At 40.0% G+C, this 23,928-nt stretch overlaps 1 protein-coding gene across 3 annotated transcripts; it reads left to right on the top strand.

Annotated features, from left to right (window-relative positions):
• Window positions 1–22,564, top strand: LOC117477184. Of its 3 annotated transcripts, XM_034123838.1 has the most exons (11): window positions 1–229; window positions 460–792; window positions 928–1,188; window positions 3,000–3,332; window positions 3,467–3,727; window positions 5,671–5,997; window positions 20,553–20,828; window positions 20,981–21,094; window positions 21,508–21,594; window positions 21,675–21,703; window positions 22,146–22,564. In XM_034123838.1, exons 1-11 carry the CDS (start codon window positions 169–171, stop codon window positions 22,209–22,211), a joined length of 2,148 nt encoding a protein of 715 aa, XP_033979729.1. In that variant the 5' UTR covers window positions 1–168; the 3' UTR covers window positions 22,212–22,564. The 3 variants fall into 3 exon arrangements, with proteins under 3 accessions (XP_033979729.1, XP_033979727.1, XP_033979728.1); XM_034123836.1 differs by lacking the exons at window positions 20,553–20,828; window positions 20,981–21,094; window positions 21,508–21,594; window positions 21,675–21,703; window positions 22,146–22,564 and adding exons at window positions 6,133–6,393; window positions 7,968–8,300; window positions 8,436–8,696; window positions 11,110–11,607; XM_034123837.1 differs by lacking the exons at window positions 3,467–3,727; window positions 20,553–20,828; window positions 20,981–21,094; ... (1 more) ...; window positions 21,675–21,703; window positions 22,146–22,564 and adding exons at window positions 6,133–6,393; window positions 7,968–8,300; window positions 8,436–8,696; window positions 11,110–11,607.
• The last annotated feature ends 1,364 nt before the right edge of the window (window positions 22,565–23,928 follow it).

Here is a 23,928-nt window from a genome sequence, read left to right on the forward strand (position 1 = left end):
CGTCCCATTGCTCTTAAAACTCATTTCCCTGCTTCTCGTGGTTTCCTTGCGTCTCTCCATGCTTCCCTGGTGGGAGGGAATAGTCGCAGGGAAACGACGCAAGTGAGGGACGCAAGGAATCCATTTAACCGAAGTGAAACGCAGCCATACACAAATACAAGAGACACGATGGCCGAGTTCAAACGGATTCAAATGTGTTCACTTCTCATTCTGCTGCTTCAGTTTACAGGTAAGGATTCCTACAACATGTATATATTTAGAAAACATTAAAAAATGTAATGTATTCATCATGAATGTTACTTTATTACCTAACCTCCTTTTAACCAAGACAGAGAAGTGGTCTGTTTGTCTTCCAACGAGGGGAAGGCCACTTTTAGACACATCGGGACACTTTAGTTGTATCTTAAATGAACATTTGTATTTCTCTGTATTCTTTATACTTATCTCTTGTTTATTCAGGGGCTGCAATTGGACAGCGTCCCCTCTTCCTCTCTGTCAGAGTTGGAGATGAAGCCACTTTGCCGTGTAACAGTGTGAGAGATGATCAGGATCAATGTAACGGTACTACCTGGTTCTTCAGAGATTCAAGAGGCACAGCAGTGCTGGTTGAAGATGGGCAGATTGATGAAGATGCCAAAGCTAAATCAGACAGACTGAGAGTTACAGAGAATTGTTCTCTGGGTATAAAGAAGGTCACAGAGGAGGATGCTGGAGGTTACGGCTGCAGACAGTTCAGATCAGGAGAACAACGACGAGGTCCAGGCTCTTATGTTTATCTGTCTGTTGTTACCAGTGAGTATTTACATCATAATGTTTCCAAACTTTCTCTGTTGAGCAAAATACTAACACATAACAATGGTAATGATTACTGTGATGAAGTTAATGTTAATCTTGTTGTCTTTTCTCTCACAATATCTCCATCTTCAGTGACTGAACATCAGGACAATGATGAGGTGACGTTAAACTGCTCTGTGGTGCCATATAGACGGTGTGATCACAGAGTGAAGTGGCTGCTTCAGGGTCGAGATGTGGATAAAGATCACAGAGAGATAAAGACATCACAGTCTCCCTGCTCTGCCTCTGTGACATTTCTGAGTTCCCTCTTTAGTTACACATCAAGGTCTGAGTTGTTTACTTGTGAAGTAACTTATCGTTCCAACGTGTGGACCTTCAGCCCTCAGTCCTCAGGTGAGAACATGTTGAGCCATTCAAAGTGACTTACAGGGATGCAAACTTGTCACCTTTCGGCGAAATTCGCCGTTTTGAATCCAAAATAGGTCGTTTGTGTGATTCATGTAGATCTGCAATAAAAATATTTTTGGGGTATGGGGGGGTCTGGGACCCGGAGTAATCTGCGGCCGCGAGCTGTTATGTGCCATCATGACACGCATGGTGTTCTTTTTTTATATAATGAAGCGCGAGCTGTGTGCTCGAGTCTTCCTGCCTGTCGGCTCTGCTCATGGATGTATAATAAGGCTCTGCTGCTCCGGGATGAGGGTCTAGCTTCAGCAGCTACATTACCTAGGCTACGGTGCGTTCGTTAATATTAACTGTGCGGTCCGAAGTCACTGTGGCACAGACTGGACCGCTGGTGAACAGCTGTTAGAACGGGCCTGTCGGAGCGGCAGAGCGTGATGTGCGCTGAAAAGTTTTTCTGTCGCAATATTATAATCGTTGAGCTAGCTAACTAGCATACATTGTCACTATCTGCTAACGTTAGCTTTAGCCTTCGTTTTCAAATAGCTTTTTTCATAGGCTATAAACGGAGGTGGTATAAGTATATATCTTGTACTTGAGTAAAAATAGAAGCACTCAGATCTTGTACTTGAGTAAAAGTAGAAGTACTCAGGTCTTGTACTTGAGTAAAAGTAGAAGTACTCAGATCTTGTACTTGAGTAAAAGTAGAAGTACTCAGATCTTGTACTAGAGTAAAAGTAGAAGTACTCAGATCTTGTACTTGAGTGAAAGTAGAAGTACTCAGATCTTGTACTTGAGTAAAAGTAGAAGCACTCAGATCTTGTACTAGAGTAAAAGTAGAAGCACTCAGATCTTGTACTAGAGTAAAAGTAGAAGTACTCAGGTCTTGTACTAGAGTAAAAGTAGAAGCACTCAGATCTTGTACTTGAGTAAAAGTAGAAGTACTCAGGTCTTGTACTTGAGTAAAAGTAGAAGTACCAGAGTGTAGGAATACTCTGTTACAGTAAAAGTCCTGCATTCAAAATGTTCCTCAAAAGTAGTGATTGTGCAGATTGGTCCATTTCAGAATAATATATATGATATGTTTTATAATGATTGATCATTAAAGTGTTCTCAAAGCTGGTAAAGGTGCAGCTAGTTTGAATGACTTTGTATACTGCAGGGTAGCTTGTGAATTTACTCCAGGTGGAACTAAAGTCTGATTTAACAAAAAAGTACACCATTTACCTCTGAACTGTAGAGGAGAAGAAGAACAAAGTAGCAAAACATTGAAATACTTAAATAAAGTACAAGTATCTCAAAATTGTACCCAAGTATAGTACTTGAGTTTATGAATTTAGTTACTTTACACCAGTGGCTATAAAGATAGAAAGACTAAGCCTTGCACAGAGGCATGAAAATACATTTTCAAAATGCTCAACAGTGCTGCCAAAATTATAAACTGACTGCTACACAATTAAAATAAATGCTTTTATACATTTCTATTAGATGTGACTCTTTGGCGTTTCTGTTATTATTAACTGCTTTAGTTGTTCTGACTGCTAAAATCCTCTGTTATTCCTAATTTTAAAGCTGATATTCCGTGGGGTCGGGGGGCTCGGATCCTTGTCACCTTTTTCATACCTGATGAGTTTGCATCCCTGTTTATTACCTAACCTCCTTTTAACCAAGACAGAGAAGTGGTCTGTTTGTCTTCCAACGAGGGGAAGGCCACTTTTAGACACATCGGGACACTTTAGTTGTATCTTAAATGAACATTTGTATTTCTCTGTATTCTTTATACTTATCTCTTGTTTATTCAGGGGCTGCAATTGGACAGCGATACCTCTACCTCTCTGTCAGAGTTGGAGATGAAGCCACTTTGCCGTGTAACAGTGTGAGAGATGATCAGGATCAATGTAACGGTACTACCTGGTTCTTCAGAGATTCAGGAGGCACAGCAGTGCTGGTTGAAGATGGGCAGATTGATGAAGATGCCAAAGCTAAATCAGACAGACTGAGAGTTACAGAGAATTGTTCTCTGGGTATAAAGAAGGTCACAGAGGAGGATGCTGGTCGTTACGTCTGCAGACAGTTCAGATCAGGAGAACAACAACGAGATCCAGGCTCTTATGTTTATCTGTTTGTTGTTACCAGTGAGTATTTACATCATAATGTTTCCAAACTTTCTCTGTTGAGCAAAATACTAACACATAACAATGGTAATGATTACTGTGATGAAGTTAATGTTAATCTTGTTGTCTTTCTCTCACAATATCTCCATCTTCAGTGACTGAACATCAGGACAATGATGAGGTGACGTTAAACTGCTCTGTGGTGCCATATAGACGGTGTGATCACACAGTGAAGTGGCTGCTTCAGGGTCGAGATGTGGATAAAGATCACAGAGATATAAAGACATCACAGTCTACCTGCTCTGCCTCTGTGACATTTCTGACTTCTCTTTTTAGTTACACAACAAGGTCTGAGTTGTTTACTTGTGAAGTAACTTATCGTTCCAACGTGTGGACCTTCAGCCCTCAGTCCTCAGGTGAGAACATGTTGAGCCATTCAAAGTGACTTACAGGGATGCAAACTTGTCACCTTTCGGCGAAATTTGCCGTTTTTAATCCAAAATAGGTCGTTTGTGTGATTCATGTAGATCTGCAATAAAAATATTTTTGGGGTATGGGGGGGTCTGGGACCCGGAGTAATCTGCGGCCGCGAGCTGTTATGTGCCATCATGACACGCATGGTGTTCTTTTTTTATATAATGAAGCGCGAGCTGTGTGCTCGAGTCTTCCTGCCTGTCGGCTCTGCTCATGGATGTATAATAAGGCTCTGCTGCTCCGGGATGAGGGTCTAGCTTCAGCAGCTACATTACCTAGGCTACGGTGCGTTCGTTAATATTAACTGTGCGGTCCGAAGTCACTGTGGCACAGACTGGACCGCTGGTGAACAGCTGTTAGAACGGGCCTGTCGGAGCGGTAGAGCGTGATGTGCACTGAAAAGTTTTTCTGTCGCAATATTATAATCGTTGAGCTAGCTAACTAGCATACATTGTCACTATCTGCTAACGTTAGCTTTACCCTTCGTTTTCAAATAGCTTTTTTCATAGGCTATAAACGGAGGTGGTATAAGTATATATCTTGTACTTGAGTAAAAATAGAAGCACTCAGATCTTGTACTTGAGTAAAAGTAGAAGCACTCAGATCTTGTACTTGAGTAAAAGTAGAAGTACTCAGATCTTGTACTTGAGTAAAAGTAGAAGCACTCAGATCTTGTACTTGAGTAAAAGTAGAAGTACTCAGATCTTGTACTGGAGTAAAAGTAGAAGCACTCAGATCTTGTACTTGAGTAAAAGTAGAAGTACTCAGATCTTGTACTTGAGTAAAAGTAGAAGTACTCAGATCTTGTACTAGAGTAAAAGTAGAAGCACTCAGATCTTGTACTTGAGTAAAAGTAGAAGTACTCAGATCTTGTACTTGAGTAAAAGTAGAAGTACTCAGATCTTGTACTGGAGTAAAAGTAGAAGCACTCAGATCTTGTACTTGAGTAAAAGTAGAAGTACTCAGATCTTGTACTTGAGTAAAAGTAGAAGCACTCAGATCTTGTACTAGAGTAAAAGTAGAAGTACTCAGGTCTTGTACTTGAGTAAAAGTAGAAGTACCAGAGTGTAGGAATACTCTGTTACAGTAAAAGTCCTGCATTCAAAATGTTCCTCAAAAGTAGTGATTGTGCAGATTGGTCCATTTCAGAATAATATATATGATATGTTTTATAATGATTGATCATGAAAGTGTTCTCAAAGCTGGTAAAGGTGCAGCTAGTTTGAATGACTTTGTATACTGCAGGGTAGCTTGTGGATTTACTCCAGGTGGAACTAAAGTCTGATTCAACAAAAAAATACACCATTTACCTCTGAACTGTAGAGGAGAAGAAGAACAAAGTAGCAAAACATTGAAATACTTAAATAAAGTACAAGTATCTCAAAATTGTACCCAAGTATAGTACTTGAGTTTATGAATTTAGTTACTTTACACCACTGGCTATAAAGATAGAAAGACTAAGCCTTGCACAGAGGCATGAAAATACATTTTCAAAATGCTCAACAGTGCTGCCAAAATTATAAACTGACTGCTACACAATTAAAATAAATGCTTTTATACATTTCTATTAGATGTGACTCTTTGGCGTTTCTGTTATTATTAACTGCTTTAGTTGTTCTGACTGCTAAAATCCTCTGTTATTCCTAATTTTAAAGCTGATATTCCGTGGGGTCGGGGGGCTCGGATCCTTGTCACCTTTTTCATACCTGATGAGTTTGCATCCCTGTTTATTACCTAACCTCCTTTTAACCAAGACAGAGAAGTGGTCTGTTTGTCTTCCAACGAGGGGAAGGCCACTTTTAGACACATCGGGACACTTTAGTTGTATCTTAAATGAACATTTGTATTTCTCTGTATTCTTTATACTTATCTCTTGTTTATTCAGGGGCTGCAATTGGACAGCGATACCTCTCTGTCAGAGTTGGAGATGAAGCCACTTTGCCGTGTAACAGTGTGAGAGATGATCAGGATCAATGTAACGGTACTACCTGGTTCTTCAGTGGTTCAGGAGGCACAGCAGTGCTGGTTGAAGATGGGCAGATTGATGAAGATGCCAAAGCTAAATCAGACAGACTGAGAGTTACAGAGAATTGTTCTCTGGGTATAAAGAAGGTCACAGAGGAGGATGCTGGAGGTTACGGCTGCAGACAGTTCAGATCAGGAGAACAACGACGAGGTCCAGGCTCTTATGTTTATCTGTCTGTTGTTACCAGTGAGTATTTACATCATAATGTTTCCAAACTTTCTCTGTTGAGCAAAATACTAACACATAACACTGGTAATGATTACTGTGATGAAGTTAATGTTAATCTTGTTGTCTTTTCTCTCACAATATCTCCATCTTCAGTGACTGAACATCAGGACAATGATGAGGTGACGTTAGACTGCTCTGTGGTGCCATATAGACGGTGTGATCACAGAGTGAAGTGGCTGCTTCAGGGTCGAGATGTGGATAAAGATCACAGAGAGATAAAGACATCACAGTCTCCCTGCTCTGCCTCTGTGACATTTCTGACTTCCCTCTTTAGTTACACATCAAGGTCTGAGTTGTTTACTTGTGAAGTAACTTATCGTTCCAACGTGTGGACCTTCAGCCCTCAGTCCTCAGGTGAGAACATGTTGAGCCATTCAAAGTGACTTACAGGGATGCAAACTTGTCACCTTTCGGCGAAATTCGCCGTTTTGAATCCAAAATAGGTCGTTTGTGTGATTCATGTAGATCTGCAATAAAAATATTTTTGGGGTATGGGGGGGGTCTGGGACCCGGAGTAATCTCCGGCCGCGAGCTGTTATGTGCCATCATGACACGCATGGTGTTCTTTTTTTATATAATGAAGCGCGAGCTGTGTGCTCGAGTCTTCCTGCCTGTCGGCTCTGCTCATGGATGTATAATAAGGCTCTGCTGCTCCGGGATGAGGGTCTAGCTTCAGCAGCTACATTACCTAGGGTGCGTTCGTTAATATTAACTGTGCGGTCCGAAGTCACTGTGGCACAGACTGGACCGCTGGTGAACAGCTGTTAGAACGGGCCTGTCGGAGCGGCAGAGCGTGATGTGCACTGAAAAGTTTTTCTGTCGCAATATTATAATCGTTGAGCTAGCTAACTAGCATACATTGTCACTATCTGCTAACGTTAGCTTTACCCTTCGTTTTCAAATAGCTTTTTTCATAGGCTATAAACGGAGGTGGTATAAGTATATATCTTGTACTTGAGTAAAAGTAGAAGCACTCAGATCTTGTACTAGAGTAAAAGTAGAAGTACTCAGATCTTGTACTTGAGTAAAAGTAGAAGCACTCAGGTCTTGTACTAGAGTAAAAGTAGAAGTACTCAGATCTTGTACTTGAGTAAATGTAGAAGTACCAGAGTGTAGGAATACTCTGTTACAGTAAAAGTCCTGCATTCAAAATGTTCCTCAAAAGTAGTGATTGTGCAGATTGGTCCATTTCAGAATAATATATATGATATGTTTTATAATGATTGATCATTAAAGTGTTATCCAAGCTGGTAAAGGTGCAGCTAGTTTGAATGACTTTGTATACTGCAGGGTAGCTTGTGGATTTACTCCAGGTGGAACTAAAGTCTGATTTAACAAAAAAGTACACCATTTACCTCTGAACTGTAGAGGAGAAGAAGAACAAAGTAGCAAAACATTGAAATACTTAAATAAAGTACAAGTATCTCAAAATTGTACTCAAGTATAGTACTTGAGTTTATGAATTTAGTTACTTTACACCAGTGGCTATAAAGATAGAAAGACTAAGCCTTGCACAGAGGCATGAAAATACATTTTCAAAATGCTCAACAGTGCTGCCAAAATTATAAACTGACTGCTACACAATTAAAATAAATGCTTTTATACATTTCTATTAGATGTGACTCTTTGGCGTTTCTGTTATTATTAACTGCTTTTGTTGTTCTGACTGCTAAAATCCTGTCATTCCTAATTTTAAAGCTGATATTCCGTGGGGTCGGGGGGCTCGGATCCTTGTCACCTTTTTCATACCTGATGAGTTTGCGTCCCTGTTTATTACCTAACCTCCTTTTAACCAAGACAGAGAAGTGGTCTGTTTGTCTTCCAACGAGGGGAAGGCCACTTTTAGACACATCGGGACACTTTAGTTGTATCTTAAATGAACATTTGTATTTCTCTGTATTCTTTATACTTATCTCTTGTTTATTCAGGGGCTGCAATTGGACAGCGATACCTCTACCTCTCTGTCAGAGTTGGAGATGAAGCCACTTTGCCGTGTAACAGTGTGAGAGATGATCAGGATCAATGTAACGGTACTACCTGGTTCTTCAGAGATTCAGGAGGCACAGCAGTGCTGGTTGAAGATGGGCAGATTGATGAAGATGCCAAAGCTAAATCAGACAGACTGAGAGTTACAGAGAATTGTTCTCTGGGTATAAAGAAGGTCACAGAGGAGGATGCTGGTCGTTACGTCTGCAGACAGTTCAGATCAGGAGAACAACAACGAGGTCCAGGCTCTTATGTTTATCTGTTTGTTCTTACCAGTGAGTATTTACATCATAATGTTTCCAAACTTTCTCTGTTGAGCAAAATACTAACACATAACAATGGTAATGATTACTGTGATGAAGTTAATGTTAATCTTGTTGTCTTTTCTCTCACAATATCTCCATCTTCAGTGACTGAACATCAGGACAATGATGAGGTGACGTTAGACTGCTCTGTGGTGCCATATAGACGGTGTGATCACACAGTGAAGTGGCTGCTTCAGGGTCAAGATGTGGATAAAGATCACAGAGAGATAAAGACATCACAGTCTCCCTGCTCTGCCTCTGTGACATTTCTGACTTCTCTTTTTAGTTACACAACAAGGTCTGAGTTGTTTACTTGTGAAGTAACTTATCATTCCAACGTGTGGACCTTCAGCCCTCAGTCCTCAGGTGAGAACATGTTGAGCCATTCAAAGTGACTTAATTAACTCATGTATTTTTACTTATTCAATGATTTGAAGTTGTATTATTACATCACAATATAAATTGCCCATAAGACGGTTTGCTAGTGAAACATTTGTTGATCTTTTTTCATCTGTTCAGAGGCCTGTACTACGAAGCTGGTTCAACCTAACCTGGATATGTTTGAGTTAGCCGGTTGGCCCAATCCAAAACATACGCGCTGGTGCTAAACTGTACTACGACGCTGGTTATCAAGTGGATCGCTCAAGCCAGCCGTGTCCTATCTAGTTAGGTGCGCGTTCACATGAAAGGGGTGGTATTTGGAGCATTCGACCAATCTCAAACACGGACAAGCGTACTGACAGCGCAGCGTCATACTTCCTGAATGAAAAGTGAACTTTAATATTAGTCAAATATGAAGAAGTTAAACTTTAAACATCCATGACTTAAACACTTTATCCAGGATCAAAGCCACATAGCTGCACCTGCAAGGTGAATACAGCTGGTAAAAGAAAAAGCGTTTGAATGCGTACATTAACAGGTTTATGATATCACTGCCCCGTCTAAGACACGATCTGACTTTAATTACATTTGACTCGAGTGTTTCGTCAACTTATTGTGTTGCTTAAAATAATACTTCTGCATACAGTATGTGACACTGTGAGTGTTGCACGGCCAGATACGGCTCAGCTGACTCAGATAAGGAAATATATGATACATTATGATGTGATATGATATGAATGATAATGGGACACATCGACGTCTGCACTCACAGTGCCGCGGACTGTACTTAATGTTACTCTGATCCGGTTACTTATGTCGTGGCAGATATTTAAGTAAGCTTTCTTAACGCTAATATTATAATAGTCAGATTGCTCTGAAGATGGGAGGGGATATTCTATTAATTTTCACGTTCACACAGTCAGTTGATTTTGGCCGGCCGTCTTTCCTGCAACGGCAGTTTTTCTGTATTTCCTCTATCCTGTAATATGACTTGATCGCTTTAAACTCCGCACACGGAGCTCTGATTGGTCAGCAGGCGGTGCTTTCACTGAGTTGATCTCTTAGCCTGCCACCTAACCTGCTCCGGAGCAGGTTTGCCACTCAGCATAAGTTACCATGCAAATCTAGCCCGCTAAAAAGAGAACCAGCGTCGTAGGACCGGAAAGCCCGAGATTTCCCTGAATTTAGCGGCTAAGCGAAAATCCGGCTTCGTAGTACAGGCCTCAGGCCTCAGGTGAGAACACAGCAACAACAGCAACAACAACAACAACAGAGAGCGACTCCAGATCAGAGGCCTATACTACGAAGCCGGATTTTCGCTTAGCCGGCTGACTTCAGGGAAAACTCTGGCTTTCCGGTCCTACGACGCTGGTTCTCTTTTTAGCGGGCTAGATCTCCATGGTAACTTATGCTGAGCGGCAAACCTGCTCCGGAGCAGGTTAGGTGGCAGGCTAAGAGATCAACTCAGTGAAAGCACCGCCTGCTGACCAATCAGAGCTCCGTGTGCGGAGTTTAAAGCGATCAATTCATATTACAGGATAGAGGAAATACAGAAAAACTGCCGTTGCAGGAAAGACGTCCGGCCAAAATCAACTGACTGTGTGAACGTGAACATGAATAGAATATCCCCTCCCATCTTCAGAGCAATCTGACTATTATAATATTAGCGTTAAGAAAGCTTACTTAAATATCTGCCACAACATAAGTAACCGGATCAGAGTAACATTAAGTACAGTCTGCGGCACTGTGAGTGCAGACGTCGATGTGTGCCATTATCATTCATATCATATCACATCATAATGTATCATATATTTCCTTATTTGAGTCAGCTGAGCCGTATCTGGCCGTGCAACACTCACAGTGTCACATACTGTATGCAGAAGTATTATTTTAAGCAACACATTAAGTTGACGAAACACTCGAGTCAAATTTAATTAAAGTCAGATCCACTCGTGTCTTGGACGGGGCAGTGATTTCATAAACCTGTTAATGTACGCATTCAAACACTTTTTCTTTTACCAGCTGTATTCACCTTGCAGGTGCAGCTATGTGGCTTCAGCAAAACTACAAGGTAGAGTCTCAGCATCTGTACGTTATCTGTCTCTAGAACCTCTTTGTCTTCTGTCCCCCGTACACATGGAAAGAAATGAGGACACATTTAATTAGCTCACTTTCTAAAACAAAGCCATTCATTAAAGTTAAAAGCAAAACATTTAAAGTGAAGTAGTAAATGTGCAGGATGAAATCTAGTTTCAAAGCAAACTGTGCAGAAGTCAATAGATTAAATCAGATCAGACGGGAACTGATGGTGCGTTCAGGGTCTGCTGATTAAACTGTGAACTGTGTTTTACTTTGAAATCCTTTGTAACCAACTCAGTGTTGTTGTTGTTTTCCTCAGGTGCGTTATGATGTAGATGATGGTACAGTGAACTATGAAAACATCAGACCTCCTGATGGAGTTTGAGCAACACTTCTGCCTCCATCAGACTCCACTGATCAACAACGTCTACATCCATCATCGTGTTTCACATCAGGAGTGGAAGATTTTACAATCATTCTGAATTACATATTATTTCATTTTAGTCTTGATCTAATAAACCACTGGATGTCACCGTAAAGAGCTTTTAACTCTTGTTTCCTTTCTTATATTGTCTTCCAGCTGAAGGTTCAGAGCTGATTTTAAGATGTACTGATTGCTATTAGAGTTACAGCAGCTTGAGCTCATTTTAATATCTCTGTGTTCAGAATTATTACTTTCATTCACTTTCATTTAGCTTTGCTTTGTCTTTTGATGTCCATGTGATTGAATGGATTATCAGCCTTAATGTAGATAGTAAGTTTTCTCTTTGTAATATCTGTTGACATTAGAATCTGCAAATAAAAAAAACAACAACAATTGAGTCTATTTTTTGAAATAGTCTAAAGTCACTTTGAGAAGTTTACATCATACGTATGAGAGGAAGTAGACGCAACACTTCTCTGCTAACACACTATTTCATCAACATCTCATCAGAACACGAGATAGAGGAAGCAGAGAGACGGAGAATCAAGATGGATGAGTTCAAACTGATTAAAATGTCTTTATTTCTCATTCTGCTGCTTCAGTTTACAGGTAAGGATTCCTACAACATGTATAATACATTTATAAAACATTATAAAAGGTAATGTATCAATCAGGAATGTTACTTTATCAGTGCCGTACCGTGGGTCTTTAGACAGGGCCTTCAGTAAACTATTGAAGAGCACATACAGTACACACACTTTACACGTCTCTGTTCCAACGAGGCCATAATCAAATAATGTGCACATTATGCCAAACAGTCTCTCAACAATACGACAGCTGATCAACAATCACAACAGTAAGCTAGATAAGGGTGGGTTGAATGCAGACGCAATTTCCCAACATTGATCAATGAAGTAATCTATTATTAAACTTGTGTCATTGTGCACTCTCACGTCGCTCTAAAATGAAGCGAATAGTAGCCTGTCACTTGTAAATAAAATCCATGCTACGAAGGAAGTTCATGACAGAAGTTTAGGGTAGCTCTAGGCCCAGGTGGCGTACTGTCATCGAACGTCAACATCTGATTGGCTGATTAATCTGTCACTAATGCTTATTACCAATCAAATGGATTGTCTTTCAACAAAAGTCTAGCAGTATCTGCTGTGCTGGCCCCCGCCAACTAAAATAACTGAGAGGCGTTTAAGTGACTTTTTGATGTAGGAAATTCCATTTCAGCCTCAACCAAACCTTACTTAATTTAGTAATTTTGAGGATATTATACTATTAAAACTTATGGTAACACTTTATATTAAGGTAAGTAGTATTACTGATGCTGTGTCAATCACATTGGTATGCATAAAAAGTGACAGGTCACACCTGCTATGTTCCGCCTCCTACTTATGCTAATGAGCCCCTTTGATATGCTAATGCGCCCCTTTGTTCGAGGTGTTATCACGTGTAGGTGTGATTTCACAGATAGGTGTGATATCCTTTGATGTGAGGGGTGAGGTGTTGTAGCGTGTAGGTGTGATATTCCCCATTGTAGTAGATCCTTTGTTGTGTAATCTAATTAGCCTTTGATGTCTGACCCTTTGATGTCTATCCTTTGATGTGAGGGGTGAGGTGTTTGTAACATGTAGGTGTGAATTCCCCCTTGTAGTAGATCCTTTTGTTGTCTAATCCAGTGGTTCCCAAACTGTGTGCCGCGGCACACTGGTGTGCCGTGAGGCAAGTCCGGGTGTACCGTGGGATTTTGTGACAACCATATGTTATTATTGCAATATACAACTACACAAAAATAATTATTTTTTAATTTACTATATCAGTACTTTGTATGCACTCATTTCATAATACAGAGGCAAACTCTATACCTAAAAACAATTATTTTAATAAAAATCCTCACGGAACCCCATATTTCGCAGGTAACGCAGTTGCAGGTGGGAATTATACGACCGTGACACACCGAAGGCTGAAGGACAACATTATAACAAAGAAACACGCAAGAGGGAAAATGGAGCGCTTTCTTGTGCGGAGCAAACCACCAACCACCAGTGCAGAGACTGCCGAAAACCCACCACCGAAAGAAAAGAGGAAAAAAACTGTCAGCAGACAGTATCATGACAGTTACCTGTCTTATGGCTTCAGTTGGACCGGGGATGGCAACAATCCTCAACCCGAGTGCGTCGTCTGTCGGGAGAAGTTAGCTAATGCGAACATGGTTCCAAGCAAGCTGAAGAGGCACTTGGAAACCAAACATCCCTTCCATGTTCAGAGAAACTTGGCCTACTTCATAAGAGCGCGGGATCTGAACCAGATCCATCCAACCGTTTGTTGGATTGTGTGAAAGTGTCTGAAAAGGCAATGGAGGCTAGTTACATGCTAGCGGAGCTCATTGCAAAGCAGAAAAAACCTCACACAATAGCGGAGACCCTCATCCTCCCCGCTTGCAAAAAAATTGTAGGTATCATGCTGGGTCCAGATGCCGCAAATGAGCTATCCAAAGTGCCGTCGTCTGATAATACCATCAAAAGAAGAATCGACGACATGTCAGAAGACATTGAGCAACAATTGACAGAGAAACTGCAGGCGAGCGGCAGATTTTCCCTACAAATAGACAAATCGACAGACATAAGTGGGGCTGCCCAACTTCTGGCAAACGTCAGATATGTTGATGCTGACTCTATCAAAGAGACGTTTTTCTTCTGCAAAGAAATGGAAAGCCATACTACGGGAGAAGAAATATTCAGGGTAACTCATAACTATTTAAAAGAGAACAGTCTGACCTGGAATATGTGCGTCAGTCTTTGCACAGATGGTGCAGCAAGCATGACGGGGAGAGTGAAAGGATTTATTGCTAAGGTGAGAGCACAAAACCCACATATCGTCACAAACCACTGCATTTTGCATAGAGAGGCATTAGTTGCCAAAACCATGCCCCTGGAGTTGACTGAGGTGCTGAATCAGGCTGTGCAGATGGTGAATTACATAAAATCAAGGCCCCTGAAATCTCGCCTCTTCTCCCAGCTGTGCGCCGAGATGGGAGCCGACCACCAAAGCCTGATCCTCCACACAGAGGTACGTTGGCTGTCACGGGGGAAAGTCCTATCCCGTCTTTATGAGCTTCGGGAAGAGCTTTTGGATTTTTCACGTGAACACGCTGTCCCACATAAAGACAAGCTTGCGGATGAGAGGTGGTGCGCCAGGCTGGCTTACCTCGCTGACATATTTGGGCATCTCACGCCAAGCTTCAGGGCAGGAATGAAAACATTTTAACATCCACAGACAAGATTCGGGGGTTTATGGGCAAACTTAGCCTGTGGCGCGAGGCTTTGGAACAGGGCTCCATGGACATGTTCCCGCTGGCATCAGCTGCGCCGCAGGCAGCAAGGGAGCGCGCTGTATATGCCGAACACCTTCAGACCTTAAAAGAGAGGTTTGACCGCTATTTCCCACATGTGGCTGACATAGAGGACTATGACTGGATCCGAGACCCATTCCACCCGGAACTCTCATCAGAAAAGCTCACTATGAAAGAGAGAGAGGAGTGCGCAGAGCTCCGTGTGGACCGCACACTGAAACTCAAATTTAGTGAGCTCCCACTGGATCAGTTTTGGTTGGCTTCTGCATCGGAGTACCCAAGCATCTCCCATCACGCGATTGAGCAACTTCTTCTTTTTCCCACAACCTACCTGTGTGAGTTGGCGTTCTCTACTCTGGTTTACATGAAGAACAACAGGAGGTCACGGCTCTCTGTTGAACAGGACTTGCGAGTGGCCCTCTCCTCAGTGCCACCAAGGATTAAAAAAATCTGCGCGCCCGACAGGCACATGTATCTCACTGATTTGTAAGTCGGCAAAAATATTTACAATAGCACATGTTTCTATGCTGATTGCTGAAATGTTATATTTATAATTTGTAGTTCAGGACCATGGACAGTGCAGCTTCCTTGCATTGACAGTTCTCTGTGCTGAATTTCTGCTGAGTTTCCTTTGCCTCATTTTTTATTGTGTGACCTGTCTGGTTTAAATGAGTGTGTTGCTGCTTTGATGAAGCCTAATTTGTTAAAGTTTCAAATGAATTGAAATATTTCGTTAATAAATATTTCATGAGTAATATAGTTGTCTTTGTCACATTTTATATGGCATTAGTAAATAATTATGCACATTTACAGATATTTTACATGATATGAGTGATAACACGTGTTATACGGGCTATTTTGCAAAATAGGTGTGCCTTGAGATTTTTTTTGTCCTTTGGTGTGCCTTGGGCCCAAAATGTTTGGGAACCACTGGTCTAATCTAATTAGCCCTTTGATGTATGTCCTTTGATGTGAGGGTGGTGAGGTGTTGTAACATGTCTCGCACCCCATCCCCCTCGCACCCCGTCCCCCTCTCACCCCTTCCTGTCACCCCATCCCCCTCGCACCCCGTCCCCCTCTCACCCCGTCCCCCTCCCACGCCTTCCCCCCTTCCTTTTGCTGTGATGTCAGAAGGTAGAGGTGGGGGTGGAGCTTGGTAAAAAAAGAAATCCGTGCAAACTAGATAAAAAGCCAGTCATTTCCACTCACCAAGTCACCTAAACTTTCAAAAACGAAAATGGGAAAGAGACGCATCGATATGGGTTTAATCAGCGAGACGCCTGTGACAACTTACCGCCATCCGTCGGGAGCGCCAGTCAAGAAACGGATGCAGTATCTGTGCCGTGTTCAAACCCCTCCGTCTGAGGCTCTTCATGAAAAATGGAGTCTGGATGTGTGAGACTGTCTCCCCTCACACACCTTTTGCTTTTTTCTTCCTTGCTTTTGTTTGTGTTACTAGGATACTTTTAGATACACTTTGAAGTGTGCAACACTTTACAACTGATAGAATAGTACTTTGTAAGGAATTCGTTTTCTTGGTAGAATATAAAGTACTTTTGTAAGGAATTGGGTTTCTTAACAATCCTGCTCCACCATTAAATCACTTAATCTGCTACTTCCAGGCAAAAGCTTTTAAAACTTGCATCGTGTATTAAGTCATGTCTTGGCAAAAATGAGAGTCCTGGGTGCTTTAAAACATTTCTTAGAACATTTTGATATATTCAAACACATAATGAACTGCAATGACTCACTGCTGCATCAAATTTATTTTACACTGTTGGGAGGACAACACTGTGAGACTCTCAGACCCTTTTGTTGTCAATCTAACTAGCCTTGATCTATAAAAAAGTCACCTACTACTTTTATTTGTCCTCTCTAAATTAGATTTAGGGTTTTTCAAATTCTGAAAAGGCGTGTTGTGAGGGGGGAAAACAGATGTATGTATAAGGTTTTGAATGGTGGCTGATTGATGAAAACTGATCCAAAATAAGGGGTCAGGAATAATATGGCTTGAAATATGAGCAATCATGTTAATAGCTACAGATACGCTAAAGTACTACAACAACAACAACAACAACAACAACAACAACAACAACATAGGAGTGCTTATACTGTATGTTGTAAAAGCAGGACAAACAAATAAATAAAATGCTGCATTGTTTTTGAAACAAGAACCATATGCCCAAGGCATTTCTACATTTAGATGACATGTTCAGAACTCAGTACATTTGAACCAATAACTAATTTAGCCATCAACATCAATTTAAGTGCACACAGCAGTGCAAACAAACAAAAAAACAGGCTTGTGTGCATCAGACAACTCAAATTACTCCACTTTAACCATATTTAGAATGTCCTCATTTTAACTAAAGTAATTTAACCTAAGTGGAGCCAACCTAAGGAGTGGGCCCTACAGTCTGGGACTAGCTTACTTTTTAACATTCTACTCAAAGGGCCCGTAAATATTATCTCCACCAATATGCTATATTAAAATATCATTTAAAAAAATAAAACTCATTTCATGTTGAAATTATCAAGGAAAAGCCAGTCAATGTTATGTTAACACAAACAAAAGTTCTGTTTTATATGTTGAAATATAATTTAAAAAACAACGATATAGTTACAAACGGATGCTGGAAAAGAATTATTTGTTTCTTCAGCAAGGCTTCAAAAATCTTGTTAAATAATTCTTTTCCAGCATCCGTTTGTAACTTTTTAGGAATCTGACTATCTTTTAGATTTGCATCAAATGCTATAGCCACTTCTAAGATACGTTTTTTTAAATGTTTTTCTCTCATCCTGCTATATTCCTTCCAGGGGAGGATCCCTGGGGATTGATCAGAGCAAAGAAAGGCTGTAAACACTGACACACAAAACACTGAAACAGTGAAACACTGACACATGAAACACTGAAACACTGAAACACAAGACACTGAAATACTGAAACACTGAAAACACTGACACACAAAAACACAGAAACACAGAAACACAAAAACACTGAAACACTGAAACACTGAAAACACTGAAACACTGAAACACAGAAACACAGAAACACAAAAACACTGAAACACTGAAACACTGAAAACCCTGAAACACTGACACACTGAAACACTGACACACAAAACACAGAAACACAGAAACACAAAAACACTGAAACACTGAAACACTGAAAACACTGAAACACTGAAATACCGAAACACTGAAACACTGAAACACTGACACACAAAAACACAGAAACACAAAAACACTGAAACACTGAAACACAAAACACTGAAATACTGAAACACTGAAAACACTGAAACACTGAAACACAGAAACACTGAAACACTGAAACACCGAAACACTGAAACACTGACACACTGAAACACTGACACACTGAAACACTGACACACTGAAACACTGACAAACAAAACACTGAAACACTGAAACACTGAAACACTGACACACTGACACGCTATACTGAAACACTGAAACACTGAAACACTGACACACTGACACACTGAAATACTGAAACACTGAAACACTGAAACACAGAAACACTGACACACGGAAACACTGACACACAAAACACTGAAACACTGAAACACTGAAACACTGCAACACTGACACACAGACACACTGACACACAAAACACTGAAACACTGAAACACTGAGGCCCCGGCTCCACGGGAACGCATACGGCAAAACGCATCAGAGTAACGCAAACGCAACCGCAAAAAAGCTTCCGCCCACACGCAATATACACCGGATTGTGTCAAGCTCCACGAGACGGCTCCGTTTACATCCAACCTGCTCCAAAAGCTGCAGTACATATGCCGAACCTGTACATGGCGCTGTAAACTGATCCAAAATAAGGGGTCAGGAATAATATGGCTTGAAATATGAGCAATCATGTTAATAGCTACAGATACGCTAAAGTACTACAACAACAACAACAACAACAACAACAACATAGGAGTGCTTATACTGTATGTTGTAAAAGCAGGACAAACAAATAAATAAAATGCTGCATTGTTTTTGAAACAAGAACCATATGCCCAAGGCATTTCTACATTTAGATGACATGTTCAGAACTCAGTACATTTGAACCAATAACTAATTTAGCCATCAACATCAATTTAAGTGCACACAGCAGTGCAAACAAACAAAAAAACAGGCTTGTGTGCATCAGACAACTCAAATTACTCCACTTTAACCATATTTAGAATGTCCTCATTTTAACTAAAGTAATTTAACCTAAGTGGAGCCAACCTAAGGAGTGGGCCCTACAGTCTGGGACTAGCTTACTTTTTAACATTCTACTCAAAGGGCCCGTAAATATTATCTCCACCAATATGCTATATTAAAATATCATTTAAAAAAAATTTAAAAAATAAAACTCATTTCATGTCAATCATCCAGTCAACATCCAGTCAATGTTATGTTAACACAAACAAAAGTTTTGTTTTATATGTTGAAATATAATTTAAAAAACAACGATATAGTATTTTCAAGTCTTACTTTAGTATGGCAAAATTAAGAATAAGTCACATTAAAGTTTGTCATGATTTTCCTTGAAAAAGTCAAGTATAGTTTGTCAAAAGAATATGAAAAAATCATTTTGTAGAGTAGTATGTTGAAAAGACCTGAGTACTTCTACTTTTACTCAAGTACAAGATCTGAGTACTTCTACTTTTACTCAAGTACAAGATCTGAGTACTTCTACTTTTACTGAATTACAAGATCTGAGTACTTCTACTTTTACTCAAGTATAAGACCTGAGTACTTCTACTTTGACTGAATTACAAGATCTGAATACTTCTACTTTTACTCAAGTATAAGATCTGAGTACTTCTCCCACCTCTGCCAAAAACAAATTCCTGATGTAGTTTTCAATAAACCTGATTCTGATAATAGTATATTTTTAATAATAATTTATTTTGTAAAGCCCTTTTTCATTGCTCTCATTGCCTTGTTTCTTTTGCTGCAACGCAAACATTTCCCCAACTGGGATCAATAAAGTACTATATATATATATATATATATATATATATATAGATGCTTGAAATGTGCTTATATGGTTATGTTTGTTATATGAATGTTATTAAAGTAAACCCACAGGAAGCGACATGCACAGTAGTGCTGGCTCATCTTGACTGAGAAAAGAAGACGCAGCTACTTTGAGGAAGGAAGTACATCCAACATTTCTCGAGGCAGCCAGTCTAGACTTACACGAATACAAGAGACACGATGGCCGAGTTCAAACGGATTCAAATGTGTTCACTTCTCATTCTGCTGCTTCAGTTTACAGGTAAGGATTCCTACAACATGTATATATTTAGAAACATTAAAAGATGTAATGTATTCATCATGAATGTTACTTTATTACCTAACCTCCTTTTAACCAAGACAGAGAAGTGGTCTGTTTGTCTTCCAACGAGGGGAAGGCCACTTTTAGACACATCGGGACACTTTAGTTGTATCTTAAATGAACATTTGTATTTCTTTGCATTCTTTATAATTATCTCTTGTTTATTCAGGGGCTGCAATTGGACAGCGATACCTCTACCCCATTGTCAGAGTTGGAGATGAAGCCACTTTGTCGTGTAACTATGTGATAGATGATCAGGATCAATGTAACAGTCCTACCTGGTTCTTCAGTGATTTAGGAGGCACAGTAGTGCTGGTTAGAGGTGGGCAGATTGATGAAGAAGCCAAAGCTAAATCAGACAGACTGAGAGTTACAGAGAATTGTTTTCTGGTTATAAAGAAGGTCACAGAGGAGGATGCTGGTCGTTACGTCTGCAGACAGTTCGTATCAGGAGAACGAGATCCAGGCTCTTATGTTTATCTGTCTGTTCTTACCAGTGAGTATTTACATCATGATGTTTCCAAACTTTCTCTGTTGAGCAAAATACTAACACATAACAATGGTAATGATTACTGTGATGAAGTTAATGTTAATCTTGTTGTCTTTCTCTCACATTATCTCCGTCTTCAGTGACTGAACATCAGGACAATGATGAGGTGACGTTAAACTGCTCTGTGGTGCCATATAGACTGTGTGATGAGCACACAGTGAAGTGGCTGCTTCTGGGTCGAGATGTGGATAAAGATCACAGAGAGATAAACACATCACAGTCTCCCTGCTCTGCCTCTGTGACATTTCTGAGTTCTCTTTTTAGTTACACAACAAGGTCTGAGTTGTTTACTTGTGAAGTAACTTATGATTACACAGGAGAAGGACATCAGTTTCCCTTCAGCCTTCAGTCCTCAGGTGAGAACATGTTGAGCCATTCAAAGTGACTTAATTAACTCATGTATTTTTACTTATTCAATGATTTGAAGTTGTATTATCACATCACAATATAAATTGCCCATAAGACAGTTTGCTAGTGAAACATTTGTTGATCTTTTTCATCTGTTCAGGTGAGGACACAACAACAACAGCAACAACAACAACAACAACAACAGAGAGCGACTCCAGATCAGGTTTCACTACGACAGCTTCTGTGATCACTGAAGATTCAGCAACACTACAAGGTAGAGTCTCAGCATCTGTACGTTATCTGTCTCTAGAACCTCTTTGTCTTCTGTCCCCCGTACACATGGAAAGAAATGAGGACACATTTAATTAGCTCACTTTCTAAAACAAAGCCATTCATTAAAGTTAAAAGCAAAACATTTAAAGTGAAGTAGTAAATGATTATTGTTTTATGTATATATGAATATTGCTTGATTAAAAATCTTTCTCTTAAATCAAAGACTATTAAATGGTTTGTTTTAAACAGTTTACAATGATATACATTTTGTTAAGAAATCACATCACATCTTTGCACTGATTGGCGTTCAACGTGATTACATGTAGATACATTTCAAAACATCTCAGTTTCTTAAAAAAAAAAGTAAATGTACAAAATATATATATCTTTAAAACAATTATATTTTCTTTCCAGGTCTCTTGAGGCACATCCTCGTGCCTGTGGGTTTAGCAGCTCTCATAATGATTGTTGTGGTGGTCAGCATATGGACAAGAATTAAAGGTGAGAACATTCACAGATGAAACTTAAACGTTTTTTGGAATTGTGGAAAGTAAAGTCAACTTTCTCTTCTTTCTTCTCAGAGAAGCAAACACAGATGGATGAAATCAATGTGAGTTTTTACATCAAAATACTGAAGTGTTTTGACTCTCTCTTCATTATGAACTGATAAACACAGACACAGAGTACAGCCTCCAAAGAGACCATAGATCTGAATCAACACCTCTTTGAACCTGTCAGTAACAACTGAACATGATGAGTTCAGATTAAAGGACTGATTCCCCTGAATTACATCACAGAGGATTTCCCCGCCTTCACACTAGTGGCTTTTAGCAATGCTAATAGTTTAGTAGTATTAGAAAACAATGTGTATGTTACTGTGAATAATGTGCAGGATGAAATCTAGTTTCAAAGCAAACTGTCCAGAAGTCAGTAGATTCAATCAGATCAGACGGGAACTGATGGTGCGTTCAGGGTCTGCTGATTAAACTGTGAACTGTGTTTTACTTTGAAATCCTTTGTACCCAACTCAGTGTTGTTGTTGTTTTCCTCAGGTGCGTTATGATGTAGATGATGGTACAGTGAACTATGAAAACATCAGACCTCCTGATGGAGTTTGAGCAACACTTCTGCCTCCATCAGACTCCACTGATCAACAACGTCTACATCCATCATCGTGTTTCACATCAGGAGTGGAAGATTCTACAATCATTCTGAATTACATATTATTTCATTTTAGTCTTGATCTAATAAACCACTGGATGTCACTGTAAAGAGCTTTTAACTCTTGTTTCCTTTCTTATATTGTCTTCCAGCTGAAAGTTCAGAGCTGATTTTAAGATGTACTGATTGTTTTTGAAGATACAGCAGCTTGAGCTCATTTTAATATCTCTGTGTTCAGAATTATTACTTTCATTCACTTTTATTTAGCTTTGCTGTTAAAACATGTGTTTTGATGTCCATGTGATTTAAAGCTGGGGTAGGTACGTTTGAGAAACCGGCTGGAGATACAGTTGTTGTTATATTCCATGGAATGCTCTTAACATCCTGATAGCAATGAATATCTGAAGTGCTTTGACAAAAAATCCATAACAAAATATCATCTGTGGAAGCCGTGGTACTGTAAAAGGCACGACCAATCATCTGAGCCGGCCCGGCTAAAATAACTGGATGGCCTACCTGCCTGTCAGCCTTCCATCTGTGCACAAACTTATCTCGTGCCCTCATTGGTCATGTGCGCGTTCGTGTGTGTTGGAGGAGGGGCTCTGTAAGGAAGTGGCAGATTTTCTCCGGTTGTGTATTTTCAAATTCTAGCGATCTCGAGCCGGTTTCTCAAACTTACCTACCCCACCTTTAATGGGTTTTTCAGCCTTAATGTAGAAAGTACATTTTCTCTTTGTTACTCCTGATCAATATAACAATATATTCTACAAATAAAGAAATGTTAATCTTAATTCTACACTGTGTTCTGTGGTTCCTACTAACAGTGTCTTTATCATGATCTTGTTCTATCTATCTATCTATCTATCTATCTATCTATCTATCTATCTATCTATCTATCTATCTATCTATCTATCTATCTATCTATCTATCTATCTGTCTGTCTGTCTGTCTGTCTATCCATCCATCCATCCATCCATCCATCCATCCATCCATCCATCCATCCATCCATCCATCCCTCTCTCTCTCTCTCTCTCTCTCTCTCTCTCTCTCTCTCTCTCTCTCTCTCTCTCTCTCTCTCTCTCTCTCTCATCTCTCTCTCTCTCTCTATCTATCTATCTATCTATCTATCTATCTATCTCTCTCTCTCAGCACATATGGAGACTTCTCGAGGCTTTCCTCAGCTTCCTCTCTTCCCAACACTAACCCCAGGGTTTGGAAGAGTGACGCAGCATCTGTCGTCTAACGAGCATCCGTCACGTCTCAGGGATTCAGACTATTTAGAGGGATTTCTCTCCAGATTCACATTTGGAGAGGCGTCACGCTGCTGAATGCAGAATGAGGGAGATGGTTCCTCGCTTCCTTTCCTAGTTCCTCTTTTTACTCATGTAGGTGTAAAGAAAATTACATTTTTTATTTATTCTGGGTGGGAATTGGATTTTGTGGAAGTTGCTCCATTTTAGAATAAGATTTAATACAATTTAAAGGTCCCATGTCATGGCCCTTTCTACTGATCATAATTCCATTGTTGAGGTCTACTAAAATAGATTTACATTGTTCAATGTTCCAAAATCACATTGGTTTCTCATACAGCATCTCTGTATAGTATGTGTATTCACTCTCTGTCCTAAACGGCTTGTTGGCGCTCCTGCTAAAAAATTAGATGATATGAAAATT

The sequence above is a fragment of the Trematomus bernacchii genome, unplaced genomic scaffold (assembly GCF_902827165.1).
Source record: "Trematomus bernacchii unplaced genomic scaffold, fTreBer1.1, whole genome shotgun sequence".
NCBI classification, from domain to species: Eukaryota; Metazoa; Chordata; class Actinopteri; order Perciformes; family Nototheniidae; genus Trematomus; species Trematomus bernacchii.

What these genes read in the sequence shown, in the direction of transcription:
- LOC117477184 (XM_034123836.1), top strand. Translation starts at nt 169, where the DNA reads ATGGCCGAGTTCAAACGGATTCAAATGTGTTCACTTCTCATTCTGCTG. An exon ending in TCTGCTGCTTCAGTTTACAG is followed by an intron (nt 230 to 459) that starts GTAAGGATTCCT and finishes TTGTTTATTCAG; the next exon opens with GGGCTGCAATTGGACAGCGT. An exon ending in CTTCAGCCCTCAGTCCTCAG is followed by an intron (nt 6,394 to 7,967) that starts GTGAGAACATGT and finishes TTGTTTATTCAG; the next exon opens with GGGCTGCAATTGGACAGCGA.